At 39.2% G+C, this 13756-nt stretch overlaps 1 protein-coding gene across 1 annotated transcript in view; it reads right to left on the reverse strand.

Annotated features, from left to right (window-relative positions):
- Nucleotides 1-13756, reverse strand: part of Dnah5 (dynein axonemal heavy chain 5) — a 301350-nt gene that overhangs the window by 93548 nt on the left and 194046 nt on the right. Inside the window, exons 46-49 of the mRNA XM_032898676.1 lie at nt 11553-11695; nt 10763-10897; nt 1656-1778; nt 956-1169 (exon numbers count right to left, since the gene is read on the reverse strand). Of these exons, the coding sequence (XP_032754567.1) occupies nt 956-1169; nt 1656-1778; nt 10763-10897; nt 11553-11695 (615 nt within the window). The remainder of the gene's footprint in view (nt 1-955; nt 1170-1655; nt 1779-10762; nt 10898-11552; nt 11696-13756) is intronic.

Here is a 13756-nt window from a genome sequence, read left to right on the forward strand (position 1 = left end):
TAAAATCGACATAAAAAGTTAAAATGTTTTCTGTCCACTATATTTTCCTCTTATTTTGTTGACTTCTCGTGCATTGCAAAATAATTTTTGTTATGCATAACATTTTCCAGGCACCAAAGAATAGTTAGATATGATAGAAGTCATCCCCTCTCATCGACTTTACTTTCCCCAGGTTTAGATAATTCAAATGTCATTTGGTCTCCCAACCTTCCCATTGCTGTGACTGAAGGCAGAGTGCTGTCACACTCTCCGAACCTGGGGTGACAAGATGACATTTTATCCTGCCAGAAATTAATTAGGGTAATCTTAATGAGTTTTGTGTCAGTTGCAGTTTCAGAAATTGTAAATTAATACCTAACAGAGAGTTGTTCATAACTTCACACTCTTTTCTAAGCAAAGAATAATTCCAAAACCAGTAAAATTATATTTTCATTGCTCACATAAATATACTTGGCTATATACTGAGCTAGAAGTGCTACATATTTACTACATGAGTATCTGATTACAATTCTGTCGAGTACCCCGATGGTCAGATGGGAGACTCTTAATCTCTTTGTACACTGTTATTCCTATGGCAACACTCAGTATTTTGGGTAGAGTCTTAGGCACCTGTTCTTAACAAAGGAATATAGAGACTGCCCATGTGAAAACCAGCTCACATTTGCGTCATGTATAACTTTTTTACATGAGAAGCTGGTAACAGCTACTTAAATGAAAGTAATAATAATAATAATAATAATAATAATAATAATAATAATAATGCAAAGGAGAAAACATGGACTAAGGCATCTACCTACATGAATATCTATAATTAATCACTGTAGAAAGCAAAGTAAAACAGGAATAAGGCTGCAAACTAAAGAGCTTCTCACTCTCAGTATTGCCCTCTGGGTAGATATTGCTGATAGCAGATATCACATCCCTCTTTCCCCTAGCCCTCTAACAACCATTTTACCAAAGATCTTGTCCATGGAAGCATCAGAAGGCAAGGTACAGTTGAATATGGAGAACTGTCTCTTCAACCTCTGTGGTATGTCATTGCGTCCACCCCCAGGATGGATCATGGCTGCCAAGAACTGGATGTCCACAATGCTAGTGAACTCTCCAGGCTTCTCTAGGTTATAGAATCCATTCTGTTCCATCAGCTGTCGGACAATCTCATTAGTAACCTAAGAGAAGCAGTGTTTACAATTAAAATGTCTTTCCTTAGGCTAAGGAAAGGCTCCATTGGTAACATGCTTGCTTCTAAAGCATGAGGACTTGAGTTTAGATTCTCCAGCAGCCACATAAGAGCCAGGTGAGGCTATGTACACCTCAGAGCTGGGATTAGGGGTAGAAACAAGCAAACCCCCAGGCTCAGTGGCCAGTCTAACAAAATGGCGAGACCCAGGTTAAGAGAAGCTTGTCTCTAGGAAGGTGGAAAAAGACACCTGATGACAACCTCTGACCCCACAAGTACAGAGAGAGAAGAGAGGACAGATGGACAGACAGACAGACATGATCCTAGAACATATAGTTCCTTAAGTCTTTTTTTACAGAACAGTGTTTATTGTAATTCAGAAACTGCATGCTGAAGATATACAAAAGAAATACTCATTGAACAATAAATCAGTCACAAATTAGCAAAATAAAAATGTACAGTAGGGTCAATATACCTGATCACCCCATTCGTTGATTACTGGCATATTTAAATCATCAATAAAGACAGCCATTTTCTTCCCTGCAGGAGGACCATATGTTGTGCCCATGCGTTTATCCACATAACTCTCTATTGTCCTCTGTTAAGCAAGAACACCAACAGAAACATCTGTAAAGCTTTTGCTAAGACTTGAACAACTACCACAGACAGACAATAAGCAAAGCGAGAACCCTTAAATGTCGGGAGCTACTTATTTATCAAGAGCCAAAATGTCCTCCTTAATTTAGGGAATTTATTTAGTTCCTCAGTCATTTTGCATAACATTTACAAGTTTTAAACATCACTTAATAAAGTTTCAATAGATATAAATTCTACTCAGAATCTACCCAGACAATGCTTTTCTGTTTATATATGAGGATTTGGTTCCATTTCCTTGTACCTATACCAACTCTTAATCTCCATCCTGTAAAAGTTTTGTCACACTCGGAGATATTGTCAGATGGGGCTGTTGACTCATAAGCTTCAGTCCAAAGCCTAAGCTGTGGCATCTGCCTTCAACTGAAGGCTGCTACAGTGCCTGTTGGGTCCAGCAGCCCCATGCAATCCAGATCTCCCACTATGGCAGCTGCACCAACAGTGAGTCTTTCCTATTCCCCAGCATGGAGAACAAAGCCCACTGTCTCCTCTCAGTCCTCAATGGTAGGAGAAGAGGCCATGTTGTACTCTACTATCCCAAGACAATGTGAAAAAGAACACCAAACTTCTTAAAAGGAAGCTTTGAGGGATTGGGGAGAGTAAGATATAAGAAGGATCGCAAACTCATTTTTGTTTATTTAGTCTTTGAGAATTTTGTACAGTTTACTTTTATCATATTCTTTCCTAACCCCCAGCTCTTCCCAGATTCCCCTTTCTATCCTCCTATCTTTGTGTTCTTTCTATTATTTAAAAAGAATCTCAGACTCATGACACAGGTAATGCATTTGTTTCCATGGCAGTCCGTGGTGGCTTAGAAATAAACCATCCAAATGCACTCCTTTGTTTTTAGTGATTAGGTCTTTGCCTTTATCTTAGGTCTCTACAGGAAACAGACTACAGTGAAAATCATTTGTGTCTTTCAGTCTTAGCTTATTTTGTATTGCTATTAATAAGTTCTAGCTTCACTTAAGTTAAAATAAATGTATAGACCAAGTAACTGGAATTTAGCATACAAGAACAAACAAGAAATTCGAAGTTCTCCAACTCTATAGGCTCAGAGTTCTATTGTACAACTGCACTTTGCTAAAAGTGTAGGATCTATCCATGCACGGTTTTAAATTATGTTAGAAGTGATGAGTACATGCACGAGGAGTAAAGGCACACTGAAATAAAAATGAATTCTCTGTCCAAAGAAATGATTCCATACAACTCCCATTCAAAAGTATTTTCCTACATGTAAAGAGTAAACCACTTAAAATTATTTTTATAACCAATATATAACTATAAAGTATACTAAAATATAAGGAAATAGCTATATATTTGCCTCCAGAAATCTTCAAAGTAATTGCAAGTTTCCATCATCATTTCAATAAGCGATAGAGTGAGATGTGAAAATGTTTTCAACAGAAACACATGTAAACATATCACAACTCATTCAATTATAAAACAAATCTCCCGTGGAAATTATATAATAGAAAAGAGTATCATATTCCCCTGACATAAAAAACGTGCTGTTTAATGTACTGGGTTAAATTGAGCTCTGCTTTTCAATGAATTTAAATGCATAAGCCAATTAATAACTTCCCAACAACCCCCTCTGGCAAACCAGAGCCTCCCCATCATCCCATGTCTATTAATAAGAACTCTTTGTCATGTAAAAATTTTATTTTTTCTAGGATCTTCCAAGGCTAAAAATCCATAGGTAGGATAATTCTAATAATACAGAGTAAGTCCCACGTGTGTACTCTTTCTCCCTCATCGATCTGACCCTGATTTCTTTTAAGTGGCAGGAAATGATAAATACATTCCATATCATAAAATGGCTATGCTGGCAAAAACAAAATGGAAGAGGGAATGAGACAGTTTGTAAAGGTGGAGCTATTTTATTAAACTTCTCCGTGTTCTTCCGCTGTATAATTTTCTAAAATGAATTTCCAAGTCAAAAAAGAGCTGATGCTAAACTGATATCAACAGAATGTGGAGAAAGCCCGAAGGGCTAAATGCTTGTCGTACAAGCATGAGGATCTGGGTATGGAGACACATGCTTGTAATCTCAGTGCTGAAGACAGAGGGGCAGGCAGGTGCCTGGTCGCCAGCATTTTTCTTTTGGTGAGCTACAGATCTGTGAGGCACCCTGTTTCAAGAGCAAATGTCCACATGGATGCACATATGACTCCTCACACATGTGCACCTGAACACACATACAACCACCAACAGATAAAGAAATAACTTCACTTCCCCATTTAGGTGTCCCACAGCATCATGAATATAAAACTCCAATAGGTACATTCTAATATTTAGTTGTTGTCTCCTTCTTACTCTAAAATGAAATCTAGAGTATACATCTTATCTATATTATTCTTCACTGTACTTTTAGTATCTAAAAAATTACCTGAGACCATACACATTTGATATTAATAAAGAAATATAGGACTCCAAGAATCATGGTTTGCTATCTACCATTCTCCTTCAACAACATTTACTAAACTAACCGTAAATTTTGTCTAACCAAGATGAGATGAATCCATGTGTTCTATTTCACTCTCTCTTCTGCATCCTGGTCCAGTCCAACCTCCCTCTTGAATAGTTAGTCTTTCTAAAGGGTGGTATAACCATGTCCACTACTCCACAGGCTTCCTGTGAGTAACCATGATGCTAGCTGCTTACCCTAGAAAATCCTCCTCAGTCTCTGAATGTATCCACAGATGATAATAAAATAGGCATTGTGAAATGGTGTACATTTTAGAGGTTAGTTTATAGTGCTCATGGTGGGAACCTTATTCATGTACTCCTGTGAATGACTCAAAACATCTCCCCAGATGTGCACTACCCAACATGCCTTGTAAAAAAATTTTCTTAGACTAGTGATTTCCCATGCTACTTTCTCCACCCCAGCTAGTGATTTTTTAAAAAATCTTAAATCTTTAGCAGAAGGCTGAATGCTTCTTTGATAATCAATATAACTTTACTCTCAAAGTAGAGGGTATAGTCACCATGATTTCACCAATTCTATACACCCTAAACAAAATTCTGACTTCATTGTCTATCTATACTATACGGACATAGGAATCACCATTACTTCCAGGCATAGCAATGGCTTTTAAGTAGTTAAAAACTAAGTGGCTAGAAAGCCAAGTGATTTTAGGTATGGAATGAAGAAACCTCTTGGTCTTCCATCTAAGAGACCTAAAGCTCAATTCAGCTTTCTGAACAAACTTCTCAGTAGGTAATTCAGTCTTCATGGCTCCTAAAAATCATTAAAGGCAAATGCTAACTCCTCTCATACACAGACACAAATAATTCTCCCATTACATTCATCTGTATACATTTTCCTGAGGGAAGCACACTTAGATCCTCTGTGGTTTACAGTCCTCACATCGTATCCCAAACAGTATTTATCAAATCATCAATCATACCATCATAAACGGCTCTGTAGATGTGTCTGTTTCTCTAACAACAACAAAGGAAAAAAATAATGCAGGAGGGTGGGGCTTTGGTAGGACAAAGGATTGTTCACTGATAGTTCTGAAGGAGTTAAAATAAAAACTTCATAAAAACTACAAAAGAAGAGCAGATAAGGGGACAGGATAGAAGGGGCCTGAGACATGCCCGGCCAAGCCTAAAAATAAGGTCAAGAGATTGTTCCAGGAACTAGCTAGCCACTACCAAACTCCCTATCTACAAATAAAGATAAGATGCTCTCCTACATTGTGAACACTCCAGCCCACACGTACTGCTTGCTGATGAGACCTTGTACCCATTTCACTTGCTGATATATAAATCAACCAATCAAGTATAACAACGCTGAATCCCCTTGCCTTCCCCTATAAAAAGCCTTAAATTTTGAGTCTTGGGGTCGACTCCTCTGTCTCCTGTGTGAGATACGAGATGTCCCAGAGCTCTGATAATAAACTGCCTCGTGTGCTTTACGTCAAGAGCCCGTCTCTCGTGTTTCTTGGGGAGTACAATCCCACGACTAGAGTGGGGTCTCCCAAGAGGGGGGGTCCTACAGTTCTAGGACTAGCCTTTCTTTCACACAACCTTCCCTGGGAATGAGACAAATCTGCATAATATGCAAGGCTTTACATCGTAACAGGTCTCACTGGACTCACAGACTTAAAAGAAGGTTAAATGTCTTCTCTCACTTACTAGCTCTGTGGCTTCATCTTTCTCTTACTGTCACTAACTCACAGCCCAGAATCAGTATAAACACATCCTACAGAGGATTAAACATATGTGATACATGAAAAGGAATTAAATTTTAAAGTCATTGTAAAATTATAAAGGTGTTTTTACTATGTCAATGGGAATTCTATCCAAACCCTTAAGTCGCTTTTCATAAATATCAGACCCAAATAAATTGAAATATAAATCTACTTGACTTTACATTTCCACCTGTGTGTGATATATATCAAAATATAAAAACTGAGAGGTTTTTTTCTCTTTATTTAAAACCATAGAGTCCAAGTGATAGAATCTTCCCACTTTACTGTAAATTATTGAAAACACTCTTATAAGCCAACCTTGTCTCAAAAAAGCAAAAAAAAAAAGGAAAAACAAAACAAACAAAAAATATTTAAAATGGATGATAGGCAGAAAAACTCAGGCAGACAGAAGACACAGATGCAACATTCCGCGGTGGGTAGTGGGTGTGTTAAAATGTAAAACACGATGCCTGAACTAACACCGAAATGCAAAAATGCCAAATAAAAGCTAAAAATAAAATAAACACACTGTTGATAAATCAGTTATAAGTGTTAAGGTGGGTAAGGAAAATCCATGGGAAGAAAGCAGGAGGGCGCTGTAAAAGGCAGCAGAGGATAGGACCTGACGGTCAGCTTACGCTTTGCTAACAACCAATGAACAGTTAGTACAAGAGCGTTCCAGCGCGTCTTAGGAGTCTCCACTGAAAAGTAGTGTCCTGCCTCTCTGAAAAACCAGAAGAATTCGCTTTGTTGGGGAGAACACCACAGGAAGCCGAGATGAGCCTGAAGGGGCTTGAAGGACCCAGATCCATGCTCAGCCAATCAAGCTGTGCTTCCGTGACCTACGCATACAGTTCTGATGCCTGAGAGACATAAATGTGTAGCCAGGCTCCACGATTCTCCTTTCTAAAGTTAGAATTTATGGATACAAGATCATTATGACATCCAAAAGACGCTGAGATGGATTTTAAAAGAGGTCAAACTTTTTTAGAATTCCTCTTAATTCTCACTTTCGTTTTTCCACATTCTTAAATGATTTAAATTGCAAAGATATGAATCAATAGGTTTCAGAAATAGAAAAAAAAATCACTAGCAAACGGGTCATTTGTCTCCTAAAAGAAATAAATTCACTTGACTAAAATGTAATTTGGGCTGAGTAATTTTTTTAACTAGACACCTGGGATAGCCTCAGGAGACACGGTTAATTATTAATAAGAGATAGTGTCCCACGCAAAGAGGAACATAAGACTTCCCACTGACACAAGATGCTGAAATAGCCGGAACCACTGTGAAACCGCCCGGCACAAGCAATGTTCTCAGACTGACTGTGTACCAGCACGGGAGCAAACAAGATGTGGGCAGTCTACTTTCTCCTCTACAACGTCAACTTGCTTGGGATGCACATCAGTGGAAGACTGAGAGACAAAAGCCCTCTGCTCCATCAGCTCCGTCTAGCAAGAATGACGGGAATTAGAGTGAGAAAGTTAATTACAGGAGTTTGGCTAATTGGAAGCTTTCTCAAACTAATGAGGCTAGCATGGTAGGCAGCAGTGGTGCCCAGCAGTCAAGCCGGCACAGGCAGGAAGCAGTGTAGGCAATGCTGTGGTATTTCTAGACAGGAGAAGAAACAGTGATATAATGAAATAGCAACAAAAGGCAGGAGAGGGCCTCCTGCCCTTGAACACTGAGAATGTAGACATTCCCATGGATACCAGTCAGACCTCTCTGCCCATCGCTAACAGTGATGCCCCAGTCATATTAAAAGTATTAAAGTCTCAAGAACAGTAACTAGGTAGATAATTTACCTTGGGTGGTAGAAAAATCACACTTATATTTTTTGAAACGTTCATTCTCAAATGAGGCTATAATTATAACCCTTAAAAAGAGCTGTCCTTCTAAAGTAAAATTGGCAAAAATTATTTAAATATAATGCAGTATCAATGTATTTGTGTGTTGGTAGTATGTCTGTACATGTGTGTATATGTGTGTGCACGTGCCTGTGTACATGTGCATGTGCATATGGGTATGTCTCATGTGTGTGTGTGTGTGTGTGTGAAGAGAGATATAAATATTTAGAGATATGTCCATTATCTAGTATAATTTAATGATCTATACCACACACCAAAAAAATAATACAAAACCACCACTGCTGAGCATCTGCAATTTGGGGTTGACATTTCATCGGGACTTCCATGCCGAGACACTGTCTAGATGGCATTTGTTTGACAGAGGGCTAGCCAGTATTGGAAATTTCATCTCCAGCACAGGACTATAATGAAGTTGACAGTCTTATTTAGAAGCCGAATCAATGGTCTTAGTGCATTGGCTCTGATGCCACTGATTAAATTAAGCAATAAGAAGTCGTGAATTATCCACGTCCTCAATAATTTTCATTGAGCTGATATTTTGATTCCAATAAGCAAAGGACAGCAAAGTTCATCAGAAGTAAAGTTTTATGAGCTTCTATTTCGATAAATATTTGCCTTCCAATTAAAATTTCTGATGAGCACCATTTTCAAATTTGATTAATGTTCTAATGGAAACATTAATGTTTTTTCAAATAATTGAGCATAGCTTAACATTAAGAATTTCTTTCCCAGGACGTGGATGGGAAGGTGAGGGGAAGGGGAAATAAGGTCAGATATGTGGGGGCTGGAGAGAAGCCCAGAGCGCCAGGAGAATGAATGGAAATATACAGGAGAGTTTGGGAAGGGAGAACATCTAGAACGTACCAAAGACCTGGGAGGTGAGACATTCTCAGGACTCAATAGGGGTGATCTTATCCAAAATACCCAACAATGGAGAAAGGGAACTCAAAGAGTCCACCATCAATAGATAGACAGGGCCTCAGGTGTTGGGGTTACCAACCAACAGCCAAATTTTCTGACCCAAGATTGTTCCTGTCTAAAAGAACTGCAGGGACCATAACGGAGAAGAGGCTGTAAACAGGAGCCTAGCATGACTGCTCTCTGAGAGACTCCACCAGCAGGTGACTGAGACAGATACAGATACTTACACTCAACCATTGGACTGAAGATGGGGACCCCCATGGTTGAATTAGGATTGAAGAAGCTGAAGGGAAAGGTGATCCAAATAGGAAGACCCTATAGGAAAACCAGCAGACTCAACTAACCCAGAGCTCATAGAGCTCCCAGAGATTGAGCCACCAGCCAGGCAGCATACACAGCCTGGTCCAAACACCCCCCACACACACACACACACACCCTACCCCTCGCACATGTATATCAGAGGACTAACGATTCAGGCCTCAGTAAGAGATGTGCCTAATCCTCAAGAGACTCGAGGCCCCAGGGAAGTGGGAGGCCTGGTGTGTGTGTGGTCGGGGAGAAACACCTTCTCAGAAGAAAAGAGAAGTAGGAGTGAGATGAGGAACTGTGGGAGGGAGACTGGAGGAGCAACAGCTAAAATGTAAATAAATTTTTAAAATTTAAGAAGAAAGAATTTCATCCCCATAATTCCCTTCTCAGACACCATAGGCTATCAAACAAAAAGCCAAGTGACAGGTGTTACTTTTCAAGTTGTTGGTCACTGGGGTTCTCATAAACCACCAAACATTACAGGCTAATGACATTGATTTGGATGACCTGCCATAACTTAAGGGTGTATTTGATTACTGGAGGCACAACTTGGGTTACATGATATGAAGAAATCAAGCTAGAATCAACCTAGCAACTTCATCCCTACTCACTGGCTTCTACAGTGCTGGAAGGTGCTGTGTAAGCTACTATAAGAAAGAGAAAAGAAAAAGAAAAAGAGAGTGGATGATCTTACCCAGATGTGAACCTTGTAAGCTACATTAATGACTGGCTTGGAAATACATACACTAGTAGTATAAATATTATGGAAACAACTGAACACTCTCTGGTAGAATTTAAGGCCCGCCTCACAAGACAATTCATTCTGAGTACGGTTAATTTAACCAAGAACCTGCAGCTGAGTAAGTCATGGGTCCTAGAGAAGAACAAACTAACATTCTGTTAAAAGAGCATAGAATTAAACTGACTCCTAAATACTTACCTCTAAACCTATAGATAAGAGCAGCTTTCAAGCTTACCTGAGAAGCTTCTTTTTGCTGAATTGTAATTAATGCACAGACTGATCAGTATGCAGATAAAGAAAGAGTAGAGTGGTCAGTTCTAAAAGCAATATCTCTATCTTTCTCTCTCTGCCTCTCTTTCTCTAGAGTCTACCTGTCTGTCTGTCTCCTCTCTCTCTCTCTCTCTCTCTCTCTCTCTCTCTCTCTCTCTCTATTTCTTGAATTCTAGGCTGTCTCTCTACTTCATAATTTATTTTCCTAAACAAATTTTTAATTTCATAAAATCCTACATGCCAATTTTTTCCCCAGAGTTTTCAGTGTCCAACTCAGAAACTGATCATCTATGCTTCAGGTTGGAATGCTTTCCTATGCTGTCCTACATATCCACACACGTATTTTGAACACCACTGAGATCTGTGGCACCTTAAAAATCCTTTTATCCATTCTTTGAATTTTTCTTATTTCCTCATAATTTAAGACTACATAGTATAACATAACAAGAAAGAGATTTAACTACATTTGAATGATAGAGACAACGGAAAACATTGTTGGCGTAATGTTATAATCACAAAAACCTGACAAGGTTGCAGTGGCCCACCCACATGAAACACTTTGGCCCTCAGAACTGACACAAGCCTGTCCTGTGTGCGACATCAGAGGCAGTACCTGAAACATCAGTGGGGTCGTCGCCGAAGAAAAGTTCAGATTCTTGACCATGTGACTTTCAGGGTCAAATTTTGACATAAATCCTTTGATGATGACTGTTTTGGCTGTTCCTTGCTCACCAATTAACAGCACAGCCTAAAATAAAGGGGTTTAGAAGGAATGAGATAAAACAAGCAATAGGGGTTGAATTGTGTCCCTCTGACCCACCAACCCCTACACTGAGGCAGGAATCCTCAGTACCTCCCAATACGACCATACCTAGAGGAAGGGACTCTACAGAGGTGACCACCCAAATGATCCTGCCTAATACTGGCCTTATAGAAACAAAATATCTAGGTGCACAAACACCAGATTCATGCACACAGGAAAGGGCCTCAGGAAGACACAAGAAGGAGACACTATAAGTTGAGGAGAAAGGACTATGGAGAAACCGACCTAGACAAAACCTTGATCCTGGGCTTTCAGCATCCAGCACTAAGGAAGTAAGCTGCCATGGTTTAAACACTAAGCTCTGATATTTTGTTAGGACAGGAAACTAAGTCAGTAACCAGAAGGGAAAGAATTATCTTAACAAAAAACAAAGTCAAAAATTCTCTCAGTTGAGAACTAGGACTGTTGCACACATCAGGTTTTCCTTTTGAAATAACAAAAGGAGTTCACTCATTTAGGTAATACCTTCACTTATTCCAAACAGAAACACAATGTAGTGTGAAATAGACACAAAGTGCTTTTGTATTTTCATATGACCTTTTAAAGTAGAATCTTTTTAATCATGGTTTAAAAGTCATACCTTGCCTTGTTTGGCAATGGTTTTAATTAGGAAGTCGGTCCGCACATTGTCCACATTTGGCACAAGGATAGATCCATACTCTGGGGTGGTATCAGGTGGATACACGTATTCTGGGATACATATACTCCAATGCCTCCAAGTACCTGAAAACAACAGGGGAGATTCACACCTTCCAGCTAATATGGTACATCCCTGTAATGATCGGGCACCTTCAAACCGTCATAAAGGTATCTTCAAATACTCGCCACAAAACAGATCATTAAGGGGGCATGGATATAACCCAGATGGTAGGGTGATCTTTCCAGCATGGACAGTTTCCTGGGTTCAATGCCTAGCACAGTGTAAAACAGGCACTACTTTTCTTTCTGTTGCTGTAATAAAAATCTGACCAAAAACATCTTAGAAAGGAAAGGTTTTATTTCATTTTATACTTCCAGGTCACAGTCCATCTCTGGGGAAGTCAGGACAGGAACTCAGAAGTACATGTACAGTTCCTATACAACTCAGAACCACTTGCCTAGATATGGTGACCTCGCACTGGGCCATACCCTTCAGTATCCATTGATAATCAAGACAGTCCCTCACAGATGCATCCACAGAGCAATCTGATCTAGAGTATTCTTAAGTTGCGACTTTACTCTCAGATGACTCTGAGCTGTATCGAGTTGAAAATGAAAGCTAACTAGGGGTACAGCAGCATGTATTTGTAATACAAGCACTTGGGATGCAGAAGCAAAAGAATTAGATGTTGAAAGTCATCTTCAACAACATAGCAAGCTGAAGACCCACCTGAGCTATGGAAGGCCATGCACCCCAAAAATATTCAATAAAGTTGGATTTTGATACCTGTCAATTGGCTTCATCAAAACTTCCTAAGGAACTACTCCAAATGGAGTCCTGTATTTGGACATATTCTGAAATGTTTTAGAACTATTTTTTTAGTATGTAGCTTTTCAACAATATAGTATACATAAAAATATAGAAGACAGTGAAAAGCATGTACCTAAGGCCATTACTGCTTTTAGATGTCATATCTCACAAGCTTTTCATTGAGGGGAGAGACACTAGATGGTATGTGTTAAAAATGCATTAAACATATAAAATTGCTTCTGTGTATTATTGCATATATGTGTATGAATTATATGTGTTTTTGTATATGCAAGTCATTTTAAAGTATATATATACATATATATGGATAAAGAGAAAGATATACAGATAATAGACAACTGTAGATATAGACATCTACATTTTAATGTAATTTTACACCAATTGCTGGTTCCATTGAATGGCTGATGTGTATCTAAGTAGAAAATTGGTGCAATTTGCTTCAAGTCACTAAAGGTCTTGCCTGTCTTGCAAATGAAACTTGTGCCTGGAACCCAAAGTAAAGCCCAAGGAAAGAAACAATTACTATATAACTTTGTATGTTAAAATTTTTATTTCAGGAGCTGAAGAGAAGACTCAGTGATTAAGAGTACTGACTGCTCTTCCAGAAGTCCTGAGTTCAATTCCCAGCAACCACATGGTGGCTCACAACCATCTGTAATGAGATCTGATGCCCTCTTCTAGTGTGTCTGAAGACAGCTGCAGTGTACTTATATATAATAAATAAATAAATCTAAAGAAAAATTCTTGTTTCAGATTTGCCAGCAAATGGATAACAGTGGAAAATATCATTCTGAAGTAACAGACCCAGAACAACATGCATGGTATGTACTCATTTATAAGTGGATATTAGCCACAAAGTAAAGGATAACCATGTTATAATCCACAGAGCTAAAGGAGCTAAGTAACATGAAAGGCTCAAGTGGGAACACGAAAATCTCATTGAGAAGGGAAGACAGAATAAACAGCATTAGCATCGTGATGGATGTGGCGAGAAGACTGAATGAAAATGGACTAGGGATGGGAACAGAAGGATCAGAAATGGGGCGGATGGAGGCAGAGGGTACTTCGAGAGACAGCTGGAAGCAGGAGGCCTCTCTGCCACAAGCTAGAGCCCTAGGGTAATGGAAACTCCCGGGAATCAACCAGGGTGACCCTAGCTAAGACTCCTAACAATGTGGAAAATGGAAACTGAACTGGTCATCTCCTATAACTCCCACTGGAAGGCAAGACTTCCAATGGAAGGATTGGGAAACCAACCCAATCACAAAACCTGTGACCTACAATTTGTCCTGCTTCCAAGATACACTGGATGTAAA

This window comes from Rattus rattus, chromosome 3, assembly GCF_011064425.1.
Source record: "Rattus rattus isolate New Zealand chromosome 3, Rrattus_CSIRO_v1, whole genome shotgun sequence".
Classification (NCBI taxonomy): Eukaryota; Metazoa; Chordata; class Mammalia; order Rodentia; family Muridae; genus Rattus; species Rattus rattus.